The sequence below is a fragment of the Camarhynchus parvulus genome, chromosome 15 (genome assembly GCF_901933205.1).
Source record: "Camarhynchus parvulus chromosome 15, STF_HiC, whole genome shotgun sequence".
In the NCBI taxonomy this organism is placed as follows: domain Eukaryota; kingdom Metazoa; phylum Chordata; class Aves; order Passeriformes; family Thraupidae; genus Camarhynchus; species Camarhynchus parvulus.
The window spans coordinates 35,885-61,617 of record NC_044585.1 but is presented as its reverse complement, the minus strand read 5'-3'; the positions used below and the strand labels follow the sequence as shown (position 1 = coordinate 61,617).

The following is a 25,733-nucleotide window of genomic DNA, read 5'->3' as shown; positions in this document are numbered from 1 at the left end:
AGTATTTAGTTGCTGTGAAAAGACCTGTCACTGTGCTGTATAAGGACTTCCATGAGCTGTTGACTGGGTCATAGGCTGGTTCATTGGATCATCATGTGTTCTCTATTATGTCTCTATCATATCACATATTTTAGACCATAGTGAGCTGCAATTTGGGGCAGACTGGCTGCTACATGGCTGCCTCTGGCAGACAGGAAATCACCCATTCCTAGTCTGCTGTCAGCCAGACCGTAGTGTTGTACCCATTTGACTGGATTTGTTTAAAATGTAGTTGAGATTCTCGTTTATTTAAAGGTCTCTCTTTTTTTAAGTGGTGTAACTCTGCTGATTTCTGTTTCATTGCAGAACTACCCATGAGTTCTTGTTTGGTGCCCTTGCTGAACTTGTAGATAATGCCAGGTATGTACCTGAGACTGCCTAATTCCCAAGGTAACTTTGGTTAAGATTTAATTCACCTATGTATTAGTTGATCTTAAGCAATTTTCACTTCTAGTAGATTTTACAAGAAAATAGAATTTTAATTTAGTATAAGTATTTCACTTGCTCATCTTACATTGCTACATCAACCCCCTTAAAAGAAAATAATTATTCCTGGAAAGACAGGTTTGAATGAATCCTGGAGCAACTCATATTGGAAAGGAAGTTGATAGCAGACACAAGAGAGATTTAAAGAAAAAACTAGTCTGCCTTTTTGTGTAAAGAAATTGCTAAAATAAATATTACAGGAGCTGTGACTCATCTGATATATAAAAAATCATAGTATCAAACATGACAATGAAAATGAAATCAGAAGCGGGATGCTGAAAAATAGAGCAAGAAATGCTAAAGGAATTCTGACACTTCAAGAGATATGGTCTTTGGAAATTGCAGCTGTTGGGCCACCTGTCTCATCTGTGTATGGAGGGAATCCCTGCTATAGAAGCCTCCCAAGCCTTGCATGCTTTTGTCTTGAGCTGGAGGAAGTACTGTCATGAAGTGTTATGGAAGTATTTTGGGATTGTTTTCTCTTAAATATGATTTGTCACAGTGTGCATTTTGTGATATAACAAGCTGAAACTGGGGCATTTTTGAGTTGGAAAGCTTCTGTTTAGGGAATCAGCTCTGTGTGTGTGCGTGTGTGTGTGTGCATGCGCATGCGAGCTGGTGCTGTGTTCATGTTTGCAACAAGGTAAGAAAAGTAGGGTCTTTGGGGGTGGTTTTCCCTTTTCTTGGTTCCCGTCTGGCTATAGAGAGGTTGTCTTCTGGGAAGAAGTAGCTAGACTGGGCTGGAGATACAAAAGTGAAACCAAGTGGCTGTGGCATTTGTCAAGTGGGGTTTTGTTACTGCTCTATAGTGCCACGCCTCTAGTCAGCAAACCAAGGTTGGTTTGGGAAGAGGGCAGTAGTGCTGTACGTGCTGTACTTTCAAATACAGAGGAGGATGCAGTGTGTGAAGGGCCTCACTTCAGTGATCTTGTAATGACAGTTTCCTGTAACAATCCTGAATGTATTGGAATGAAGCTTTATATGGAGTTACTAAACCTTTTGTAGGCAGCTCAACAAAAAAACTATAGGTGATGTTTGTTTTGTATAGGAGGGAGCTCAGAAATGTGTACTTATTTGATTTCCAGCCCCAGAATGACTTTTGTTAGAATGCCAGTGGTACTTCCTGTCACCAGAACTGTTTGTGTGCTAGCAATGTCTTATGCTGGAGTTTAGGTTCAAGTAGACAGTGTTTTCTGTCACTCATGACTGTGGGGCCTCTGTGGACTTTGATTTATACAGCCAGTTATTTTGGAAATGCTTGTGTATGCCTGGATTTTTAGCTTCATTTCTGTTTAATGTTTGGATATCAACTGTGGTTCTATTTCTTTGTAGAGATGCAGATGCCACGAGAATAGACATTTATACTGGTAAGTCACTCATGCTGCTTCCTTGCATGTCAGCAATTAAGTCAGTAGTTAACTTGGATTTAGGCTGCAAATGTATGTTGTCCTTGACTGAATAAGAGCGAGAGTCTTATGCCCAATCCTGGGGTCAGTACTGGGCCCCTCAAGACAAGAAAGATACTGAGGGGCTGGAGCATGTCCAGAGAAGGGTAAGGGAGCTGAAGAAGGAGCAGACGCACAAGTCTGATGAGAAGTGGCTAAGGAAGCTGGGGAGCTCAGCCTGGAGAAACAGAGCTTTGTGGGGGGCTTTCTTGCTCCTACAACTCCCTGACAGGAGATTGCCGCCAGGTAGGGGTTGGGCTCTTCTCCCAGGAAACAAGTGACAGGAACAAGAGAAAACAGCCACAAATTGTGCCAGGAGAAGTTTAGATTGGATATTAAGGAAAATTTCTTTACTGAAAGTGTAGTCGGACACTGGAACAGGCTGTCCAGGGCAGTGGAGGAGTCACTATCTATCCATATTTAAAAAATGTGTAGATCTGGTGTTTAGGGACATGGTTTAGTGAACTCAGCTGTGTTAGATTTGTGGTTGGACTTGATGATCTTAAGGGTCTTTTCCAACCTGAATAATTCTATTGTTCTACCATTTCTTCTGTGCCATAGTCCCTGTTGCCTTTCAAAAAGGAGTACCTTTACAAATATCTTGGGGAAGCAATTAAGTCAGCCTTCACCTGGGGTCAGGTGAAGTGAGTTGCTCTATGCTGTGAATGCTAAAAAACTCCACTGACACAATACGGTTTTGTAGCTCAGTTTTGTAGTGAAGAAGTTCTTAGTCATTCTGTAACAAAAATCTGGTGCTCTTTCTTACAGCTTAGCCATATTGCAGGTTTAAAAGTCCTATTTGTTGTTTTACTTTTGTTGTTAACGCTGATCCTGTTTTATGGAACTTTTAACTTCCACTTATGGGAGCAGTGAATAACTCTTCTCTTGCAGAGCAACGAGAGGACCTACGAGGTGGATTCATGCTATGTTTTTTGGATGATGGAACAGGAATGGATTCAAGTAAGTGACAGAAAGTTACACCTGCATTTGCAAGCTGAGGTTTCATGTTATGGTTTAAGTTGAATTAACAGCTTAGTTCCATTGAAAAGGACACGTTCCATGCGTCTATGCATGTTTCTGCCTCTCCACTTGCTCTTTCACACCATATTACATATCAAACCATTTACCTCTTCCATTGCAGAAAACTAATTGGTCAAAAGAAAATTGTTTTGCTGCATTATAGAGTTGGGTCAGCTTGGCTTGAAGTTTCCCAGTACACTGAATTTAGCCTTGGGGCTGAAGGGAGAATAATGAAGCAAGAAGGGGAACAAGCACAAGGTTTGCTGGCATAAGCCTTTTCTCCATCTGGCTGCCAGATGATCAGTGTATCTCAGCTCTAACCAGAAGGTGTGCCATGGCAGAAGTTAAGGTTCTGCTTTGAAAACAGTTTGCTATTGTTTCATCATGGACATTATGTTTGAGATCAATACTGGACAATATAAAACCTTTGTAATATGAGAATATAGCAAATGTATTTCTGCCTTGTAAGAATTGCTGTAAATTGATGTTGTATCTAGTGGGAGAAAGATAAAAGCTTTTCTGCTTTACTTTAGCATCAATGAACAGCACTGTCAACCCACCTTTGAGGACTGGTAAGTCATCCTGTGAGGAGCTCCATACAGGGCAGCAAAACTGGGTGAAACTGGGAGGTGAATATGGAGAAGACAAAGGAAATGTGTAAATAAGCAACAACTAACATTTTTGCACTGATTCCTCAGTACTTTAAGTTCCTCTTGTGATATTTTCATAGTTCAATCCCAGCTGGCAACTCAGTCCTACACAGTGGCTTACTCCAGTTCCACTGGGATGGTGGAGAGAATCAGAAGGGTAAAATGTGAAAACTTAATGGGTTGAAATAAAGACAGTTCAGTAGGGAAAACAAAAGTTGTGCATGCAAGCACAGCAAACCAAGGAATTCATTCCCCACTTCCTGTGGGCAGGCAATTGTTCAGCCACCCTCAGGAGAGCAGGCCTCCATCATGTAAAACAGTGACTTGAGAAGGCAAATGCTGCAAGGTCACACATGCCTGTCTTCCTCCTACTTCCCCAGCTTTATCTGGTGAATGCTAGCTACACCAAGATGCATGAAGCTTGGAGCAACCTGGTCTAGTAGAAGGTGTCTTTGCCCATGGCAGGGAGTGGAACCAGATGGTCTTCAAGGCCCATTCTAATCCAAACCATTCTGGGATTTTATGATACTGTCTGGAATCCCTTGGGTCAGTTGGGATCAGCCATCCCAGACTTGTCCCCTCCCAAGTCCTTGTGCAACCCACCCTGCTTGCTGGTGGTGCAGTTTGAGAAGCAGAAAGGACCTTGATGTAAGCTGTGTTCAGCACTAATGAAAACCATGTATTACCAACACTTCTCTAAAATACAGCCCCATGCAAGTTAGCATGGAGAGATTGAACTCTATGCCAGCCCAAACCCATATAGACACGAAGTATTTCATTAAATTTAATTTGTGCTCTGATACACAGATTTGTGACTTCCATAAAGGAATTTGATTTGAACTCTAGGTACCTTCTGTAAATTCCTTGGAATACGATTAAGGATGCTAAACAGGTCTCCCAAGAGTACTTTTCTGCCATCAATTTAGCTGAAGGAAACAGTAAAGCCCCATCCACAAAAAAAAGCTCTGAGGTTGAAGTGTGGCCTTCTGATAGTTCTTAGGATCAGGGAGAGGAAAATACCTTCTCTGCTTGTGTGTTTTTCTGGAAGGCGCCAGGTGTCTGTTCTAATGCTTCAGAATTTTATGGCAGCTTTTATACAGTTATTGCTTCTGTTGTGCTGGTTTTGTGACAAAATGCGATTTAAGTATTGGCTATTGTCTTGGTTTAAGACAATTTAAGGGGGATGCTCTGAAATGAGTTATATCCCCTTAGTTTTAACCAATCCCTTTCCACAGGAAATAAATGTGTAAAAATAAGTGAAAAAATAACAGTTTACTAACAAGCCAAACAGCAGCAGGTACAAACTAACAGTAAATAATCGCTAGATACAAAATTGCTAAATGTCATGGACTCCCTGGGAACCAAGAGAAACTCAAAATGGCAGTGACAGCTTTCCCCCGAGGTGATGCTTGCCATGGGCAACTGTGTGTGGGGAGACTGAGGCATGGTAAAATCCCCCCTAGAGTAAAAAGGGTAAAAGGTGCTTTTCTGTGTCAAGTTAAGGCCAAAGAGAAAAGCTGCTTCGATAAAAAAACAAGAAGATAAAGAGGAGACAGTGAAATGAAAACAGAGACGCCGCAGGAACAGGACAGGGACACAAGAAATTCCTTCTGATAATGAAAATTAGCAGCAAAAGTCACTGCGAAATTCATAGAAATGAATATGTATGAGCCTATTGTGAAATTGTATGCATATGCATTTGAAAGGGGGATAAAAGGAAGGGCTGGGGTTTGCAAAGGTGCGCATGCCCTTTGAAAGAGAGCAGTCTCTGTCTCTCTGGCATGCGTCCAGCGCTGTAAATAAACATACCGGGCTTTATGACTTTTACAGAGTTGTAGAGTTTTTTTTCTCTCCGCACAACAAGACAAAGGGAGGGCAGCCCTCCCTCTTAACTGTCTGGTGGCAGCAGCTCCATTGGTGTTTGCGACTGATATGCTCTGACTGCTGGTACTTGGTCAAGGTCTAGAACCTCTGGAAGGACTTCACCTTCATCTTGGCGGAGGATGGCAGGGCAGCCAGCCAAAGTGGCTCAGACTCTGTGACTCCTTGTGTCACCTGGCTGCTCCTGGCACCTGCACGCAGCTGCAGGGACTGGGGCCTCTTCACTCCTCCTAGTACCTTGCTACAGCTGCAGACAGATGTTGCAAAATTCAGTCTGAAACAGTTTTTGGTTATGACATGCACCGTCCCATTTTGTAGCAACAGTTGCTACTGTTGTGAGCACAGAAAACCCACCTGAAACAACCCCCTCTGGAGGTCAGAGAGAAACAGAGGAAAAAAAACCCCAAAGCAGAGCCTCTGCCTTGAGCAAAAGCTATGAGGGGAGAGACGAAGGTCTGCCTGAATGCCTTGACTTGACAGAGCTTGACACTCACCTGTTCCCATCCCTGTGGTTCTAATTCTGGCTGCACCGCTGGGTCTTAAAGTGACTTTCAATTTTGAGCACAGATGGATATGAAATACGATAATATTTGGGTTACCTAGGACAGCTATTAAGTGGCTTCTTTTGACTAATCTTTCAGCTGAATGTTGAAGAGTTTTATCCTGATAGCCTGAAATGCTTAGTGGAGAAGATTGGCAGGTACTGTGCCTTGCAGGGATGCTTCACAGTGCTATGCATTGTATATAGAAAATACCATGTAATTTAGGTCCTTTGACTGTCTTGATGCTGGACCAAGGGCAGCCAGGTGGAAGCTCTGTGTGCTGCACCATTTGCCTGTCAGCATGGACAGAAGCAGCTAAGGAGAGTCTTTCATTCAAACTCGCTGCATGGGGCTCTCTGGTTCCATCCCTAGCTGTAGGGATATGAATTTTAATTTCTCATAATGTAGGGTTTACCAGTTTTAAAGATATCCTGAAGATCTCCTATCTGACTTTAAAAGATGTCAGCAGAAAACTTTTTATTGGACTTTTCTCCCTCAATACAGACTTTGCTTCAACAGAAATCATGGATCTTGGGAGTGTTTTGTTTTTGTGCATGATAACTTCAATTAAAATTATTTTTATTGTACATAAAGCTGGCATGTTAAAAAGAATACCTCCATGACTTGCTGTAGTGCTGTTGTAGCCCATGCTAGCATGGGATCTTCCCAAGTCAACTGAAAGTATGGCTTGGAAGGCTGGATGGGGCGCCATCTGGGGATTATGAGTGAATAAACCCAGTTGCATCTGGGCACTTCTAAATGGAGGGAAGAGCTGAAGGGCTCAAGTTAACTGTCCCAGTAACAGTTTGTGTTACTCTGTCTTGTTGCTGTTCTCTTTGGTCTTGTTCTGTCTTGGGCAATTCTAGATTTGTCTGGCAGGCTCTGAAAATGGAAGGGTATAGTGAGACAGTTGGTCAGATTTGAGTGCTCTCTCTGATGGCTTCTGATTAGCAAGCCAAATGACAACTCCTCATTTCTAAAAATTAGGGATGTTTGTCAAGTGATTCCTGCTGCAGTTGCATTCAGTACTCACTGCATTGGCGCTCTTAATGATCACTCTGGGTTGTGTGGTCTCAAGATCAAAAAACATTTGTATTCAAGCTGGAAACATCTCACATTGGTAGTCATGAGTTATCATAAGGTCCAAGGATTCAGTGATGTTACAGGACAGCTCTTTTCAAAGGAACCATCATGTCTTGCATAGACGTATCAAAATTATAGAATCTTCTGAGTTAGAAGGGTGGGATTTTGGGGTGTGCTGTGCCTAAGAGAGTTGTCCAAATGCTCTTGGGGCTCTGTCAGGCTTGAGACCATGACCACTGCCCTGAGGAGTCTGTTCCAGTGCCTGATCACCCTTTTGGTGAAGAACCTTTTTCTAATTTCCAGTATTAATAAATATATTATTCTCCAGTAAATACCCTCTGCCCCCAACACAGAATAATAGTACTGGTTCAAAACTTTGACTCTTTTGTAAGGAACTACATAGGAGTCCATAGAAAACCAAACAATAGATTTCATGCAGCACATCACATTTCTCATACTATCGGTGAAATCACTACTCAGGCTTGAAATTTTACCTAATGCCTGGCTCTGAAAGTAATGCATGAATTTAAAGAATCAAAATACAGGTTGAATGATTCAATGAATCAACTTGTAGGTTGAGAAAGTATAACAACTAGTTTAGGAAGTGTCTGTAGTTTTATTCTTAAGCAATTGAAGAAAATAAGTCTCTAACTGGCATTTTCATCGCAGAAGTGCTCAGGTTGGAAAGTACCTCAAAGATTTGTTCCAGCCTTTCATGGGCAAGGGAATAGATGATTTAGCACCCTGTCTCTCCAGTGATGGGGGACTCCACCACACACCTGGGGGAGTTGTTCTAGTGATTGATTAAATGACTGATTGATCTCTAAAAAATTTCGTATTTATTTTAAGAAGAAACCTCTCCCAGTGCAACTTGTATCTCTTGCCTCTTTTTCATGTGGCTCCTAGGGAAGGGTAGCCTTTGTAGCTACCTTTCAAGTACTGTAGTATTATAATGAGATTCCCCCTGGGCCCTCTCTTCTCAAGGAAGGAGAGCTAGTTCTTCTCATCGGGTAGTTTCTGCAGCCCTCTGATCATCTCCTTTGCACCCTGTTCAGGCTGTCTGCATCTTTCCTGAATTGAGGAGACAGAACTGGGCACAGTACAACAGGTGGGGCCTGACAAACACAAAGCTGAGTGGGCTAATCACATTTCCATCTCTTTGGCAATGTCCCTGTGGATACAGTCCAGGATCCTGTTTGCTTCAATTGCTGTTGTGGGACACTGCTGGATCATACTCAGCTTGTTATCTACCAGGATGCTTCCAGCAAGGCAGTTCCTCCCAACCTGCAGATTCCAGTCTGTGCTGGGCTCTTAGGTTATTTAATCCTGGATGCAGGACTTCACAGTTCCCTTGAACTTCAGACACAATCTTGCCCACTATTTCAGCCAGTCCGGGTCTCTAAGAAAGCATTCCAGTTTACCGCCATCAGTGAAGCTGGTGAGGGTTCAAAAGTACCCCCACTGTCCAGATCCTGTATGGAGATGTTGAGCAATATGGGGCACAGCATCAGTCCCTGGGGTCTCTGCTTGTGATAGCCTGCCAGCTGGAGTGAAAACCATCGATGATCACTTCTGAACATGACCCATGAGCCAGGTCCCTACTTGTTTTGTTTACCACTTGCCTGGTCTGTGTCTCCCCAGTTTGTCCAGGAACAGGCTGTGTTAAACTGTGTCAAGCATTTCGTTGAAGTCCAGCCAAACAACACCCACTACTGTCTCCATAAGGACAGGAAGTGCTGCCTTGTAGAAGGTGACCAAATCAGTCAGGTGTTACTTGCCTTTATAAATCTCTGCAGACTTGGCCCAGTTACCTGCCTTGTCTGGCTTCTAATACTTTTTACGAGGGCTTGTTCCGTTGCTTTTTGAGAGATTGAAGCAAATATATCAAGTCTTGCTGTTTTTCAGCTGTGTTTTTGAAGTTTGGAAGCTCAAAACAGCTTTTGTTTTAATGGAAGCAGTTAATTAAGTAGTAGTGTGTTGGTTGCATTATTAGTATTTTAGTATATAGTATTTGCTCTTCAGTGTTTTAGTAGTCGCTTTATTTGTATTTAAAATACAAATTAATAAATTAAAATTTATTACAATTAAAATAAATTAAAATTTATTTGTATTTGTATTGTTTATCCAAGGCTCACAATGGTGAGGAACAATGTTTAGCTGGAACTCCAACTCCTACTTTAGAGTGTGTACACACTTGTGTGTGTGGACAGTGACTCTTGGGGGCCACTTTCAGGGGAGCAATCTACACAATTCTCAGGAGAAGATGTCTCTTTAACCTTGTTTAAGGTTAAATCTTTAACCTAAACATTGATGTTTCCTATAAAGTTAACAGATTTTTAAAACAAATTGCAGGAACATATATCAAAGCGATTTGTCAATCACTGTCTGTTTCCAGTCATTGCCCCATGTGGGGTTGGTGTCCTGTGTTTGTTACAATCACAAAGGACCTCGCAGCTTTTCCCTTGTTCCCCTATCCTCAGGAAAGTTCAACTTGGCTTTAGGCTAATTTCCCCCAGGTAATTAATTAAATCCTGCCATCTTGACCATCTTGAGTGAATTTCTTCAGCGTGTTTTTTCTCTTCTTTGTTTTGCATAGATCTCCCTTCTCTATTTTTCTTGCTGGGGAGTTTGGCTTTTTTAAATCCAGTAACTCTGAGGCACAACAAAACAAAAATAGTGTGACAAAAATAGCCTTAAGTAGAAACACCCTCCAGAGCCTATAAAGAGCTGGGGAAAAAAAATTTTGTCTTGATTCTTGGGAGGATATAAATATTAAATCTCTCCTAAAGACAGCTTGGAGAGAGGTGCTGCCTCACATTCCCCTCTGCTCAGCATCACCTTCATCCCTCTGACCTGAAAGAGGAGTCATAATAGGGTGGTTTCAGACGTCCAGCATTGAGTGATAAACTATCTGGTCACCTTTCCTGAGAGGAGAAGTGCTTCGGATAATTACTCTTTACCCTCTTCAGGCTTTCTAAAAGTTTCTTGAAAATAGTTACTGAAAAATGTTTGTGGAGCAAAATGATTCCAATAGTCCTTCTCTTTTTAATATCCTGTATCTACTTTCCTTACCAGGCTTTAAAAATAACACAGTAATAGTAGTTAGAGTAATAATAATTAGATTATGATGATCATCATCAATTGGATGATAATGGTGATGATGATGATTATTACCAACATCCTTAGCCAGATCTCAAATACAAGACATTCGAGTGTTTTCTTTCTTTGGCTAGAAAATATTACAGTAGGCTGAAGGGAAGGTAGAGGTACCCTTATCCAATCCAAAGCTGTTTGTGGAATAGCTGTGGAGTTCCATTGAGAACAACTGCAGTTTAGGCAGCAAGGTGTTTGTGCAGTTGTTCTCCTGTATTTGTGTCTTGAAGTGTGAATATAGTTTCAACTGAAAATGGTGTTCTGACACCAGCTCAGTGATGTCATGTCATACCAATGGTGTTAGTACTGAATATTTTACTGTAAAACTGGTCAATGCTGATAGGCCTGTGTGTCTCCTGCATGCTGAAATCTAGCTTGTCCATGGGCTCAGCCTCCCCATAGTTGCCTGGTGGGGTGAGTGATGTCTTGTGCTCCCTTATAGCTTGTGTGTATGCATTTGTTTTTAGCCCTCACAGTAAGGCACTTTGTGTTCCTTATCTCTGGAACTTTATTTCTCCCAGTAAACTCTGGTGAAATGATTATTATCTCTTGGGGGAAGGGAAAGGAATCTGTCCTAGGGATGATGTTAAAAGTCTTTATCCCTTGAACAATAGAAAGGCTGGAACTAAAAATGACAGACCCTCTGTGCTGTAAAGCCATTGTGTCCTTTCATTTTGTCCTGCGCTAATGAAATCCTCTGCTAATTGCTGTAGGACCTGCTTGTGTTGACTTTCTCCCTAGCTGTCCTGCTGCCAGGGGTCCAGCAATCTGCTGCCAAAGTTAGCTTGTGTCCTACTAGTGCTTTAATTAACCAGAGTGTTAAGTTCAGCACTATGAAGAAATAGCAGTGTTTATTCTGGATTTCTGACCTTTTTAATAGTCCTGACTTATGCTCTAGTGCCAGTGCTCTCAAGTGTGTGGTGTCAGTGGGATATGGGATACAACAGACCCACTGCATCCTAGGGTCTTAATTTATAAGAATTGACAACTGTGATGGACACAATAGATTATTTTTGTGGATTTTTTTTTCCTTTTGCAAAAAGAAATGTCTTCATGCAGTTCAGATGGGACAATGAACTAGACTGAAACCTAAAACTCTTTTCTGTCAGCATCATGGCACCTGCACAGATCTTCTGGTAACATCAGTGCCCTCAAGCAGTATGTGTCTCACAGGGCTCTGTGGTACAGCTTCAGGATGCAGCTTCAGCTTGGGCTTCTGGCCTCTTTTCTGGACTATTTCCAGTGGTGAAGAAGTTACCTTCCTTCTTTATCTAAAATATGTGTCTGTGTGTGTCTGTACACTGAAATAAGCCTTTTCTGTTCCCTGTTTCTTGTTGCAGATGAAGCTGCCAGTGTTATCCAGTTTGGTAAATCAGCCAAGCGATCACCTGAGTCCACTCAAATTGGGCAGTATGGAAACGGCTTGAAATCGTAGGTACAACAAGAGCCAGCCTCCTGAGGTTGGGGAGGTCATAGTCCAGATGATCGATGTACTTTTTGCTCAGAGGTGTATAGCTTTCTTCCCAGAAAAAAAAAAAAAAAGCAGATGAACTCTAAGATCCCCTGCTTTGGTAGACAGGAGCTCTCTCAACATCTGCTGTAGTTTTCCAGTGGCCAAGAAGGCTCTGTACAGCTGACAACAGTGATTTGGGACTATGTTTGCACAAGGCAGAGGGTACAGGTAAGAGCTTGGGGAAAATAACGGAAGAGCTGGAAAGAAAACGATCATCTCCCTGTTACAGTCAGGCAGCAAAATAGTGCTTCAGCCTCCCAACAGGAAAGTTATCTGGTGCAAGGCAGATGGACTTAAACCATTTCTTTTTGTTCTCAAACCAAACTAATGCAGGGAGAAGGGGAATGATGGAAGCAATGAGAGGAGGGGTAGGATTAAGTGCCAGGAGCACAACAGCGGTTGGAGTGGATTTGCTAGGAAAGAGGAAGAAGTTTGCTGTGTCTTTGGAAGAGTTGCAGGGCTTTGTGACTTACTCTGTTCTGCTTTGTGCTCACCCATGTGCCTTGATTATATGCATCCTATTGGGAAATCAGTGGGACTCAGTAACCTGGGGGGAAAAATTAGGGGATCTTGAGACACTGTCGGTTCAGCTACAGTGCAGGACAGATCCCAGATCCTGACTGTATGCTTCCAGGAGAGATGTCTGTCCTTTCTTAACCTTGAGCAAGAGGTGTACTTTATTACATCAGAGAAATGCTGCCTGAAGCCTCAGCATATGCGAAAGGTAGGTTGTGGAATTGCTGTGGTATGGACTTAAGGCAGTCTGAAGAGAAATGCGCTGCCATAACATCAATACTTCTTTCGATGCAATGTTAATTGTTACCTGTTAAGGTGTTTTGCATGAGCTTGGTAACAGGATAACTTAGGAGAGTGAGGAGAAGGAAGGGACTGTCCCTTTTTGTGACAACAAGCTGCTAAGCTGCCTTAGCTGAAGTGTCAGTAAGGCTTTAGTTAGGTTAGGAAACGAATTTTCTGTCTCCAGACTGCTGCACTTGATTCTGGATACAGTCAAATGAGGCATGTGCTTGCTTTCTCACTGACATTTCTGCTCAGAGATTTGAAGGTTATTGTCACATCTCACCTCAGTTGTCTTTCAAATTTTTTAAAATTTCTGTTTAAACTTTCTACATAGTATGAGTCTGCAATGCTGTGCGCCTTTTAATTGTGACTGGTGTTAAATGTTTTGAAACATTGTGAAAATGCCCAGATTGATATGCCTTCTGAAAGGAATGAGGTGTTTAGTGAGAAATGATAGTTGCTGTTTCAGTCCTTCTGCCTAACCTGGTTTTGGCATCTCATAACTGAACATAATGGGAAGAAAGCTCAGTAATGTGGCCTGCATTCTGAACAGTATGGTGCATCAGGTGTAACACACAGTGTGACTTCTGCCTACAGGGGTTCCATGCGGATTGGGAAGGATTTTATCCTGTTCACAAAGAAAGATAACACCATGACTTGCCTCCTCTTATCACGGACGTTCCATGAGGAAGAAGGCATCGACGAGGTTTGCATGTGCTTCTTGTAATGAACTAATATAGTGAATGCTGCCTCATCTGAACTTGCCTACCTCTTACAGAAGAGTCTGTCTCAGGGCTGTTTGTGACTCTGGTGGGATCAGTGTATGGTTTTCTTTTAGCATTATGCTGTAGGGCTTCTGCAAAGTCAACACATTTTTTTTCCTTTTGGTTTTAATTCTAATTCAGAAGTCTCTAGAGTAGAGCAAGTTTGAAGGGCTTATTTCAGTCACTTAAAGGTGTGCTTATGCTAAGTTCAGGACATGCCCAGATATCTTGCATTTTTCTTTTCCCACAAAATTTGAGTTTGAGATGTATTTAATTTTACTGTGCTGATTTGATTTTGTGTAGAGAACTAAAGATGTTTGAAGTTGCTACCCATGGGTCATTAACTGCAGGTGTATCTTCTTACAGATATTTTTGATTTTTAATAAAAAGTCAGTATAGTTCTACCTATGAAAAACTTGTATATTTTTTATAGATAACTCAGGCATTGTTGTTCCAGGCAAGGTTGATAATTTAAATTTGCACTGGGGTGGTATCTCAGAAAGCATCTTCTGGTATGAGGGAGGGATTGAAGGGTGAAGCTGGGGAGGGTCAGTGCATGCTGGTAGCCATAACTGAAGCAGGTTGGGAAGAGTAAAGTAAGTCTAATTCCCACAGCAGCTCAGGCTACTTTTTTGGCTTGACCACAGTTCTGGGATGGGATTTGTGTCTTTGATGTGCAGCTGCAGTTTATAATTCTGTCTATATTTTTACTCTACATGGCAGAAACCACCTTGCTAGCATCCTTTAAAAAATCAAAGACTGAGATCAGGATAAATATGAGTGAAGGATATCTGAGTTCAAGAGAGGAATTAAGCCAAAGTGTTTTTTTTTTTAGTATTATGAAAGTTGCTACATGAGAAGGGGAAAAAAAGCAATTGAGAATGTGAATAGCCAGTACCATACATGTAACTTGGGAATGGTTCACTCTGAGACTGGTGTGTTGAGAAGGCAGCTCAGAGGCTGGCAAAGAGGGTCTGTGAGTATTTGACAGACATGCAAACTACTGAAGAGCTGGAAAGGCCTCTCCTGGTGACTTAGGGGGCTGTCAGGAGGTGTAAGTCACTGGACCATGACCTGCAGGAGGGGCTGACTGGAGTGGGAGAGCCTGAGTCACTCTCAATACAATGGGATTTGCAGGTCATCGTTCCCCTACCCACCTGGAATGCACGGAGCCGTGAACCCCTGACGGACAACATGGAGAAATTTGCTATTGAGACGGAGCTCATTTACAAGTATTCCCCTTTCAAATCAGAATGGGAAGTGATGGACCAGTTCAATAAGATACGTGGTGAGAAAGGTACATGTGGATGGTGCAGGTCACAAGTGAGATATTTGGGGTTTGGTTGGGATTCACCTGGTTGACTTGTTACTTTCTCAGGCACTCTGGTGGTCATCTTTAACCTCAAACTAATGGATAATGGAGAGCCAGAGCTGGATGTGACTTCTGACCCTCAAGATATTCAGATGGCAGAAACACCCCCAGAGGGAACGTAAGTGTGACTGGTGTAACAGGCCTTGATCAAATTTAGTGTAGGGTTTGGCTATATACTGTGTGCATGGGTTTTTTTTAAGATTCTCATTTTGTAGTGAATTAGGGAATTTAGAAGATCTGTAGTTTGTTCTTAAGCTATTTGGGGTACATGTGTGTGTCAGCCCATGGGTGTTGTGGCTGTGTTTGGGGTGAATGCCTGCAATGGCTGATCTCAGCTTAGCCAAAGCAGAAAACTCAGTGTCCTTTAGGAGCCATAAAAAAAGGAGCTCTAAGCTTTATGTTTAATTTTATACACCTATCAAAGATGTTTTCATCAGAATGAGAGCTGGTTGTGAGTTAGTGCTGCTCCCAAATTGCTGTTCAGTTTTGTGGCAAAATGTGAGGTGCTGCACAAGTCAGCCTCTGGGGGTGGATAGTATGGAAGGCAGGTGGGGTGTATCATCACATCTGTCATGGAGCACTTCTTCCTGTAGAGGGGCAAGAAGGATGTGCTCAAAGGGCAGCTGGAAGAGCACAGGCCCCTGTTTAGAGAGAGCTGAGTGTTTGCTGAGTTGATCACCTGTAACCTGAAAACAAAAAACTGAGCTGAAATGAGCCAAATGCTTGGTTAAGTCCCAGAACTCCATGGGCACACCTAGCAAGCTTTATGTTTTTGATGAGATTACATGCTTCTCCTCTGCAGTGCTTGAATTTTCCATAGGAAGTTTCAGACCCTGTAAAGCAGCTCTGTCTATGTATTAGAGTGATATTACTGAGCAAATTCCTTGCGGCCCTCCGAGGGTTCTCAGCATCTTTAATGCCTGTTTATAAGGCAGGCGTGATTGCCGCTGATCACTGCCTCTTCTTTCTGATATTGTGGTACCATGTGTGTCAGTGAGTAGTGCAGGTTCTGAGGCAGTGTACCACTGACTCACTGAAGGGTGGAAACACTCTGGGTAGGTGGGTACACTTTTAGTGTTAAATAGGCCAGTTTATAGCTTTGGCCATTATTATCCAGACGTATTCAAACTCCCTCTTCAGGTTGCAGTAACACGAGTATCAGTTTCTTGTAGCAGTAGTTATGATGAACAGCTCAACAAAGAGTCTGGAGAAGACGTAGGTCAAAAAAATTTAAAGAAAAGCTTTACTTAATGTAGCTTCATGGTAATTAAAACAGAAAGACCTTTTCTTTCACCTGTCTGTTTTGCTAAGGGTATCTCTTGGGCATATTCTGAAGTAGACGTCTCTCTTGCAGCAAGCCGGAGCGCCGCTCCTTCCGTGCCTATGCTGCTGTGCTTTATATTGATCCCAGGATGAGGATCTTCATCAATGGACACAAAGTACAAACCAAACGACTCTCATGCTCCCTCTACAAGCCAAGGTAAGTGTTGGATCCAAGATCTGTGGGTCTGTGGAACCATTTGGAGTTAGAGGTGTGGTGTTTTGCTCTCCAGGTGTATCCTGCATAATTCCATTCCTAACCCTAACGCCACAGAATCAGACCATAAGAGAATGGCATGTGGTGTTGACATCATGGGAAGAGAGATACATCGCGGAAAATTGAATGCCTTTGAAAGTTGCATGAGTCATTGGTGCAATTTGGCTCCCTTTCAGAGAAAACAAAGAAATTAAGATCCTGGTTGTATGAAATACTATATTAGTACAAAACTGTTGGGTAACTATGTTGTTGTTGAGCAGAAGGAAATACATATGGTGGGTGTTAGGATTATTTCCAAAAAGAAACTAGACCGAGTGCTTTGAAACAGTTGCTTTTATATGTAGCTAATCTGGGTTTGAATAGAGATTGAGAAAAAGCTTTGCCTATGTTCCTTTTAGATTTCCTTAAACAAAAAATGTGACCGTGAACTGGGGTGTGCTGTCAGTTGGCTGAAGAGAGACTGGAAAAGGTTACTGGGATAGGAGGGGAAAGGGAGACCTGTATTTCAGTCTGCTTGAGGCGGACTCTCTCTGGGAGCACACAGTCTGCATTCTAGATACTCTGGCATAATTTATTTGAATCAAATAGTAGTAATTTTGTAGAGTATTTGTGGATTTTTTAGTATAGCATTTTGGGCTTGCTCAGCCTACTAGGCGCTGTTAGCAGCCACAGGCCAGTGTCACACCACTAATAGTGACTGAAGAGCCTGGCTGGTTTTTAACTTAGGCTTCCTCAGTTCCTTACATGAGACTGTGGGAAATGGTATCAGAAAGCTGACCAAAATAAAAGAATGTTACACACCCACTGCTCCTCATGCTGGCCAGGCCAGTTGTTTCCCTGCAGAAGGCAGGGAACTTGCCACTGTAAATCTTGATTTACTGGGTAGAGAATCTCTGGATTTCTGTATTTTTGACTGTGTTTTATCTACATGTGAGGGCCTTGTGCTGCTTCTGCTTGTGCTGTAGTTCATCAAAAGTACTAGGGAGAGAAACCGGGGGAGGACACAGATTTTTGTCTCATCAGAGACAAGCTTCTTGCGAGACTTATAGACAGGATGCCATCATTGTGGGTGATGCTGTCAGCGTCATGACAATATTAGGTGTCCCAGGTCACCCCAGATGTTCATTTACCTTAGTGTCTTCTTCTTCAAGTGGTCAGTAGTCTATTCTAAGGAGCCCCAAGCTGATGAGTGCTGGTGGCAGGTGTATCTTACAGATCTGCTTGTGCCACAGCTGAGCAAACTCCTGTAGATCTGCTTATAGTGATAGGCCAGTACAAATTCCTGAACATTGTAAAGACATTTACATTTAAAGTCCCCATTCCTGCAACAGAGCAGTAAAGACTGCAAGGCCTCCCTGCAGAGCACAGTGTAAATCTTCTCAGTCTTGTGGCAATCATAGTGGCTTTACTGGGCCTCTCTGGAGACTGTCCAGACTGCTCCCTTCTGGCTGGACTTCCCAATGCCAGCTTTGGGCTCTAGAAGCTGCGTGGCCATCAGGACAAACCATCAAAGCCTTTACTGTGGGTTCTGAGAGCCAGCACTGCTCTTGGGGTAGATGCCACGCTGTGCCCTGGGCAGGTTGAGGAAGCTGTCTTTTTCCTCAGGAGAACTCAAATCTGCCTTGGGTGGCTCTTTCTAAAGGGAAAACCAGTAAATCAGTCCGCTCTGAAAGTGGTTACTTTGCTTTTACTGCCATAGGTGTAGGGTTTTTTTACATTTTTCTCCCTGAACCTGCTGAAAAGGGTCACTTATGCCCTCGCTTTCCCTTTAGAGCTGAAGCCAGAGCTCAGCATCCCCATTTATCTACTAGGCTTTGAGTGCTCTGCAGAGTAATACTGGGTTAATCCCTTGCATTTGTGCCAGCATTGTTTTGTGTGTGAGTGCACAGGGAAGGGACCTCCATTATGGTGCTCCTTTGGGGTCAGCAAATGTAGCAGCGATGCTCAGCTCTTTAGCATGGCTGTGTTTTTGGCCCAGTAGCCTGCGCCAGGTAAATCCTGAACCTTCCTGGTCAAGCAAAGGGATGGAGAACAGACAGTGGAAGTGCTGCTGCCTTACAGCCTGAGTAGCTGGTGTGCTTGTCTGGGACATGTGAAGGGCTCTTTCTTTCAGAGGGGCCTCCCTCCTGCTGTCACTCAGGTTGCCTTTATCTCTGAAGGAAAAGCCTGTACAGTGGCTTGTCTGCAGGTTCCAGTGTTGGTGTTTGTGGACAATGAATAGAAATCCACTGTGGATTTAGGGTATGTAAGTGCCTTTACTGAAAAAAGGTTTTGCAGCCCTTGCACTGATTTTCAGGAATGACAGTGCATCTCCTGAGCAGGACATTTGTTTTCCCTTCGTCACCACCCATGTTTCTGTGGGAGAGGCTTCTCCTCACCTTTCTGTAGCTGATAACATCCTGGTGGCAGGGGCTGTCTGGTTTTGTGTGGATCTTTCACCAGCCTTTGCGGCTGTGTTGCCACATTCCCAGCTTCCCTGGGAGTGGCCTGTGTCTCCTCAAGGATTGCTTCCATCTCTTCCCCGGTACCTGTTGGAGCTTGTTTAGCAATATGGGCTGTGCAGATAGAAATAGCCAGGCCACATGCAAGGCCTGTGCCTCCACAAGGACACTCCAAGGCAGTTGGAATGAGTGTCTTGAAGGTCGTGATGGTTTCACAGTGCCATCATCTAGGACATCCGACAGTTACTTACAGTGTTCCCTACAGCAAAGGAGTGCTGTCCCTACGGTACCCCCAGGTGCTGCCCTGCCTGCTGAGCTGGGCATGGGGAGATAATTCAGCTTTGCTCTACTTCTCTGTCTTTTTATTTTTTCCTTGGAATTCAGGCAGGTGTGGGTGGAGTAATGTAGTTATGGCAACATGTTGAAAGCAGCCTGGTTTTCAGAGTCTACTGTCTCCTGGCCCCAGATAGCTTTAATCAACCTTACATAGGTTAGAGATGACGCCACCAAAATCCTGACTCTTTAACTCCTGACGTGATGAAATCACCAACTGTGATTTCTGGAAATCTTAGCACTTGCCTGCTTTTTCCCCAGGGAGGAAATCCTTTAAAATAGCAGAAGAGGTATTTCCGGGAAAATGTATTTCAGGGAACTGTGCTTGTGGTATTAATTTTCTAGATTTGGGAGCAAAGGATTCCTGTTGGTGAGATTATGTCTGATGTCAGTACCATGTGTGCTCACCTACAGAAACAAACCTAAACAAAACTTTTCATAAGTACAAGGTTATTTCTCATAAATCCTGACAGTTTATCTGCATTTGGGGGGAATTTTGTCTCTCATTAGGATCTAAATGTGATTCCAATCAGTTGGTCAGTCAAGTGTTACATCTCTGTTTGTTTTTGCCTCTCTGTAAAAACAGCATTTCTAGTGGCTTTTGCTTTAGCTAAATACTGGAAAATTTAATCCCATCCATTTGGGATGGGATTTTCCTCTTGGTATATCCAAACCCTCATGTCTTAAGGTGATCTGAGTTCCTGCAGGCTCTGCTTGTCCTAGGTGTCATCTTTCCTTGTGATTTGCTTGGAGGTTATACACATTCATGAGCTTCTGCCTCACGAACACCAATCTTTCACTCTGCAGCAGTCAGTGAATTTGGATCTGTGTTTGGCATGTTAGCATACAGGGCAGGTGAAACAAGCTGCTTCATCTCCAGCACAATTTACAAGGTTGTGAGTCAGATACAAAACACAAAGAAGTGTCCTGAAACTTGAAGTTCTTACCAAATTGGTGTTCTACTTTGAGATAGCCCTGTGTGAGATGGACCTGTCAGACTGGACCTATGGACAGCTGTTCACAGGAAAGGTTATTTAGCTGTGATGGGAGGGTTTTGAGAAGCTTTCCATATACATTCACTCCTTTTTACTTCTGAAGAAATTATTTCTCTAAGTCTTGAGATTTGCTACAAGAATATGGGTATATTTCACCCGCACTGGTTAATGCAGAAGAAGAGAGGATATTGTGGTTGGAGCTACTACTAAAATATCTATGACTTAAAAAAATTTTGCTTAGCTTCATCCAAAAGTGTCCAGTTCATGATATGTAAACCTCCTCCATTTATTGAATCTATTGGGAGGAGTAGAGTAGCATGTGGGGACCTTGTTCTCTCATGCAGTGATGAAATTTTGATTTGACCTTACTGCTGAGTTTGCTGATTAATAAATTTTGATCATCACAGGATGTACAAATACACTTCAAACCGTTTCAAGACCCGTGCAGAGCAAGAGGTGAAGAAAGCAGAGCACTTGGCAAGGATAGGTGAGTCGTCGGGGTATGCATTCATCTGTTGCTAAGGGGAGGACTAAACCCTTGAATGGTGTGACCTGGGGTTGGCTGCCTCTGGGATCACTGGAATTGCTCAGGAACTGAATTATTGCAGCAACTACAGATGGCACAGACTTACGTTCATGCAGTGGAAGGAATGTACATTGTTTCCAGAGACCATTTCATAATCTGAGTAGCAGATGTACAGGATAACCCTTGGAGTCCCAGCAGTTTGCCCCCACTTCAGCAGAAGCCTGGCTGAGCCCTGTCATCCTACAGTTCTTTTCTCACCTTTAAGATATTATGAGCTTTTGGCTATGTTTTCATTCTGCACCTTTCCTGTTAAGGCAATTAAAAAAGTAGATTTTTATCCTGTCACTTAATGTAAAGAGTCTGGGGTCTGGGTGTACAAGGGAGCCCTGGTTTGTTTGGTTTTAATCCTTCCTGGCATACCTTTTGCCCATCTAATCTTCCTTTCCTGTTAAATCCTGTAATCCTCAGGGAAAACTCAGTTTGTCATAATTGGTTATTCAGCATATAGAAATCACACAAGCATATAAATACAGCATTATACTGTATTAGAACTGCATTAAATCTCCAGAAATACAACACAAAAAGCAGCATCCCTCTCTAACACTTAATGCAAAAATACTGTAGTGAAGGAGGAATCTTGGAAGTTGTAAGTGATTTATATGTGACCTGTATCTTCTGGTAGGTTTCATAAATCAACTACATAAATCACTTGGAGGCACGTATCCTCTGTCCCAGTGTCAGAACTGCTTTAGGCATGTCTGCACGTGGCTGCAGGTCATATATACAAGGGATGGTGCTGCATTCAGCCTGTACAGCATCACAGAGGGCAGTGTGATTGTGACCCTGTCCCAAAGAAAAGCAGCAGAGTGAAATGGTGTGGATTGCCATGTTCCCTGTTCCTCCTTTAGGAAGTACAGCCTGGCAAGATAGACTTGGTAAGATGAAGCTTGAACAGATTTTATTGTGTGCCTCAATCCTCATAGGTGAATTTATTTTTACATTGAGTCCTATAGCCAGGACATGTCTTGAGCACACACTCCCATTGCTTTTCAAGAAGATGCAAAGAGTAGGATTTAGAGACACTTCTTCCCTGAAGCAGTCTGTGAGGCTTTCATGACACTTAAAAGTGGAGTTCAGTGTATGGCACTGAAAAGTGATGTCCATTGTTGTCCCAGTGCTAAGAACAGGTCCCATTGGCCCTAAAATGTTACACATTTCCATCACCAAACCACCCTGGTGCCTTTGAGTGTGCAGAGATCACTGAACCTGCAGTGTGTCCAGGGGGCCAAGAAGGCCAATGACATCCTGGCCTGTGCTAGAAATAGTGTGGCCAGTAGGACCAGGGAAGTGATTCTTCCCCCCTGCCTGGTACTCAGCACTGGTGAGGCCACACCTCAAGTACTGTATCCAGTTCTGGGCCCCTCATTTCAAGAAGGACATTGAGGTGTTTAAAGTAAGTCCAGAGAAGGGCAATGGAGCTGGTGAAGGGTCTGGAGTGCATGTCCTATGAGGAGAGCTGGGATGGTTTAGCTTAGAGAGAAGGACGCTCAGGTAAAACTACCTGAAAGGAGGCTGTAGCCAGGTGGGGGTAGGTCTCTGCTCCCAGGCAGGTAGTCACAGGATGAGAAGACATAGCCTGAAGGTGCGCCACGAGAGGTTTAAGTTGGACGTTAGGATTAATTTCTTCACAGAAGGGATCATTATATATTGGAATGAACTGCCCAGGAAGGTGGTGGAGTCACCATCGCTGGAGATGTTTAAGGAAGGACTGAATGTGGCACTTAGTGCTGTGGTCCAGTTGACATGGTGGTGTTGGTCCACAGGTTGGACTCCATGATCTCAGAGGTCTTTTCCAACCTAATTGATTCTGTGATTCTGTGAACTGGCCCAGTGCTTTTGGTGTGCAGGGATCACCAAACCAGCCCAGTGCTTCAGGGAGTGCAGGAATCACTGAATGGGCCTGGTGCCTCTGGGGGAAAGAGGGTGCTGAGCAAAGGGTGTAGGACACTGTGGTGAAAACTCCCAGCTGACCTCAGACTGTTACTGCAAGATTGGAGCACACATGGAGCCTTCAGGACTAAAACATGCTCAGGGTATTATCCTCTGGGGCCTAAATCTTTACTTGTAGGAAAATAGGTTTAATCTGTAGCACCAAGCTTTTTTGTTATCCTGCTGGTAGAAATGATTAATTTCTCATGGTCTCCAGTACTCCAGAGGGATCATCAGGAATGATTTGCAGTTTGCTCTTTTAAACTCAGGAGTACATTGTGACAAATGGTGGGTCTCAGCTGAGCAAGCAGCAGTTCCAGAACACCAGAGATACCTGCCTACAAGGAATGTGTTGGAATCAGTCAGATTGAGAGATTGCTGAGTCTCTGGAAGTAGCTTATGGAATCAAAACAGGATAACCAGAAAATAGCTGGATGGGGAAAGATGTATGAGCAGCAGAGAGGGGATGCAGGCATTGTTTGCCTTGGCGTGAGCTATGCCATCCCTCAGCATGCACCCTTTGTATTGCCAAATTACAGAATCACAGGAAGAGATCTTAAAGCTCATTTTGTCTAAAGTCTCCCTGAAGCTTTCTCCAGGCTGAACACTCCCAGCTCTCCCAGCCTGGCTCCAGAGCAGAGGTGCTGCAACCCTTGGAGCATCTCCATGGCCTCCTCTAGACGCTTTCCAGCAGCTCCAGGTCCTTCCTGTGCTGGGCCTCAGGGCTAGAGGCAGCTCTGCAAGTGGGATCTCACCTGGACAGGACACAGGGCCAGAATCTCCCCTCTCCCCTGCTGCACATGCTGTGGGATCAGCCCAGGGCATGGAAAGTTTCTGGAGGCCAGAGCAAACAGCTGGGACAGGTCCAGCTCTCATCCACTGGCAACCCCAATTTCTTCTTACTCAGGATTGCTCTCACTCCATTCTCCTTGCAGAAAATGAGGTTTATTGAATGAATCTTAAGTAATACCAGGGTGGTATGTGCCTATTGTCAGCATTCCTGTTTGTCTAGGAGAGAGGCAAAAAGGGGAGTTCCTTTTACATGGTATGTTTCTTGCATGCAAGGATCACGTGCAGGGTAGGTTTTCCAAATGCTGGGTCCTATGTAATGTGTAGCACAGATTTGTCTTTTTTCCAGGCAAAATTTAGCAATTATTAGAGATAAAAGCATTTCTGAGAGTAGTCCTTTCCCTCAATCTTTGCAAGAAAATTACTTCTTTGGAACTCCTTTTCAAGCCTGAGCTTAGTCTTGGTTTTGTGAGAACCTTTCTCTGAATCACATTACCAAGCAGAGCAGGCAGGGCCACAGGCATTCTTAGAGACTTTCCACTTCCTTGTTGTCTTCCTCACAGATACTTCCTTCAAATGTGCTTTTGCACAGTTTGTCCCTACTATTGTGCCAGTTGACTGGGACCTCTGAGCATGTTTAAGATGCCATGTCAGTGGGACCCTCTCATGTAAGGTTTGATTTTTGTACATTTTTGTGTTTCCTTTGTACCCTTGTACACATCAATGCAGCAAAGGCTCTCTGGAATTGCTCTCTTTGGGTGAATGCCTGACAGTGTCTGTCTGTACCAAATGGCTGACAGCATCCTTGTCCCTGTATGTTTCAGCGGAAGAGAAGGCTCGCGAGGCGGAGAGCAAAGCCCGTGCCCTCGAGTTACGCCTTGGAGGGGATCTCACGCGGGAGTCTAGGGTGAGCCTTGTGCTTTTGGCAGCATGTTGTGTTTTGAGCACCAAGGGGTGTTCGGAGCACTGGTGGTGGAGTGATGCTGACTGGGCAGCACCCCATGGCAGCATGCTGTGTACTGGTTAAGCAGGTGGCGGCTCCAGTCAGCAGTGAACTTCCAGCAACATTTAGGCATCTCCATGGCTTCATCACCACTGGATGTGTTTCACCATCTTCACATGGTGTGCAGCCCAAGTGAGAAGTGTGTTGGCATTCCCCTGCCTACACACCCAATATATCCTGCGTGAGAAGGTGACCTCCCAGCTCCAGGTGCTGTTTGCTGACAGCCTCTGTGGAAGTGGCCTGGGGAACAGAACTAGAGCTATGGGCTTTTTGGCCGTTCCCTGCTGCCTGTGCAGCTGTCTCTGCGGCATTTGGGCAGGGGCTTTTGGAGGGGGCCTCTTTGCTTCCTTCCAGTGGGACTGTGGCTTTGAGGGGCAAGGCTGAGCCCTGGCGCCAGGAGTTGGGAGGAGGGCTGACAGGGGCACCAGAAGGTCAGCAAGTAAAATCACTGAGCTTCCTATTGTTATGTCATGGAAACAATAGTATCCAAGTGCCCTGGATGTTTCCTTGTGCTCCATTGCCACTGTTTTCAATTTCCTTAATCCTCTTTTGACATGTAGACATTTTCCTTCAAACAACCTAGCATAAGTTTGCCCTACCTCTGGAGTCACACTGGTTGTCACTGTCTACCAGTTGTGACTTATTTACACTTAAAACATTTCTCAGCTCTTCCTGAAAGAGCAGAAAATCATAAATGGAGTGAATTTTATGAATTTCCCAGCTTGACTGTGCAATGCCTGTTTGCAGGTGACATTGCGTCAGGTCCAGAACTCAGCCATCACCATGCGGCGGGAGGCTGACGTCAAGAAAAGGATTAAGGATGCAAAGCAGCGGTGAGTGCAGGGGCTTCCAAACTCTGGAGTACCTAGGCTGTTTGCTCCAGGTGCTCATATACCTCTCCTGTTTTGCATGTATTTTTGGTTCAGCTCAAAGCTTAAATATCCATGGGCATCTTATATGCCTAGGCTGTTAAACCGAGCAGCTGGGGCATTATTCTGGTTACCTCTGGTATTCCCCTCTTACCTGCTGAAAGACATGTGGGTCTCTGGATTGGGTTGTTCGCTGTAAATATTTACCTGTTTTTCACATCAGTTTTTTTCACTCTTGCTTTTTCACTTGCAAATAAGATTCAGGCTGATGAACAAATGTTCGCAAGTTACAATGAAACAGCTTTAGGAATTTTAGGCATGCTTTCTAAAAAAGACCGAGTTTTGGTGTAGTCAGTGCTGTGAAATCCCAAGGCATTCTTCTAGCTTAGCTCTGGTGGCAATTAACTTTGGTTTTTGATGTACTCACAGGAATATTTCACTCTTCATATATGTTTGTTTTGCATTTCTCAAATGAAGTGAAAATCAGAAACAAATGCTCTTAAAA

General features: G+C 43.6%; 1 protein-coding gene across 3 annotated transcripts in view; it reads left to right on the top strand.

Annotated features, from left to right (window-relative positions):
* Nucleotides 1–25,733, top strand: part of MORC2 (MORC family CW-type zinc finger 2) — a 49,939-nt gene that overhangs the window by 6,264 nt on the left and 17,942 nt on the right. For 2 of the 3 annotated variants that reach the window (XR_004061143.1, XM_030958670.1), the window contains exons 2-12: nt 346–399; nt 1,858–1,892; nt 2,862–2,930; nt 11,640–11,730; nt 13,208–13,316; nt 14,512–14,671; nt 14,753–14,864; nt 16,101–16,226; nt 20,460–20,539; nt 24,181–24,263; nt 25,107–25,192. Coding sequence is in view for 2 of the 3 variants with exons in the window: in XM_030958670.1 (XP_030814530.1) it covers nt 346–399; nt 1,858–1,892; nt 2,862–2,930; nt 11,640–11,730; nt 13,208–13,316; nt 14,512–14,671; nt 14,753–14,864; nt 16,101–16,226; nt 20,460–20,539; nt 24,181–24,263; nt 25,107–25,192 (1,005 nt within the window). In the remaining variant the exon portion in view is untranslated. The remainder of the gene's footprint in view (nt 1–345; nt 400–1,857; nt 1,893–2,861; nt 2,931–11,639; nt 11,731–13,207; nt 13,317–14,511; nt 14,672–14,752; nt 14,865–16,100; nt 16,227–20,459; nt 20,540–24,180; nt 24,264–25,106; nt 25,193–25,733) is intronic. The other variant, XM_030958671.1, reaches the window with a different exon arrangement.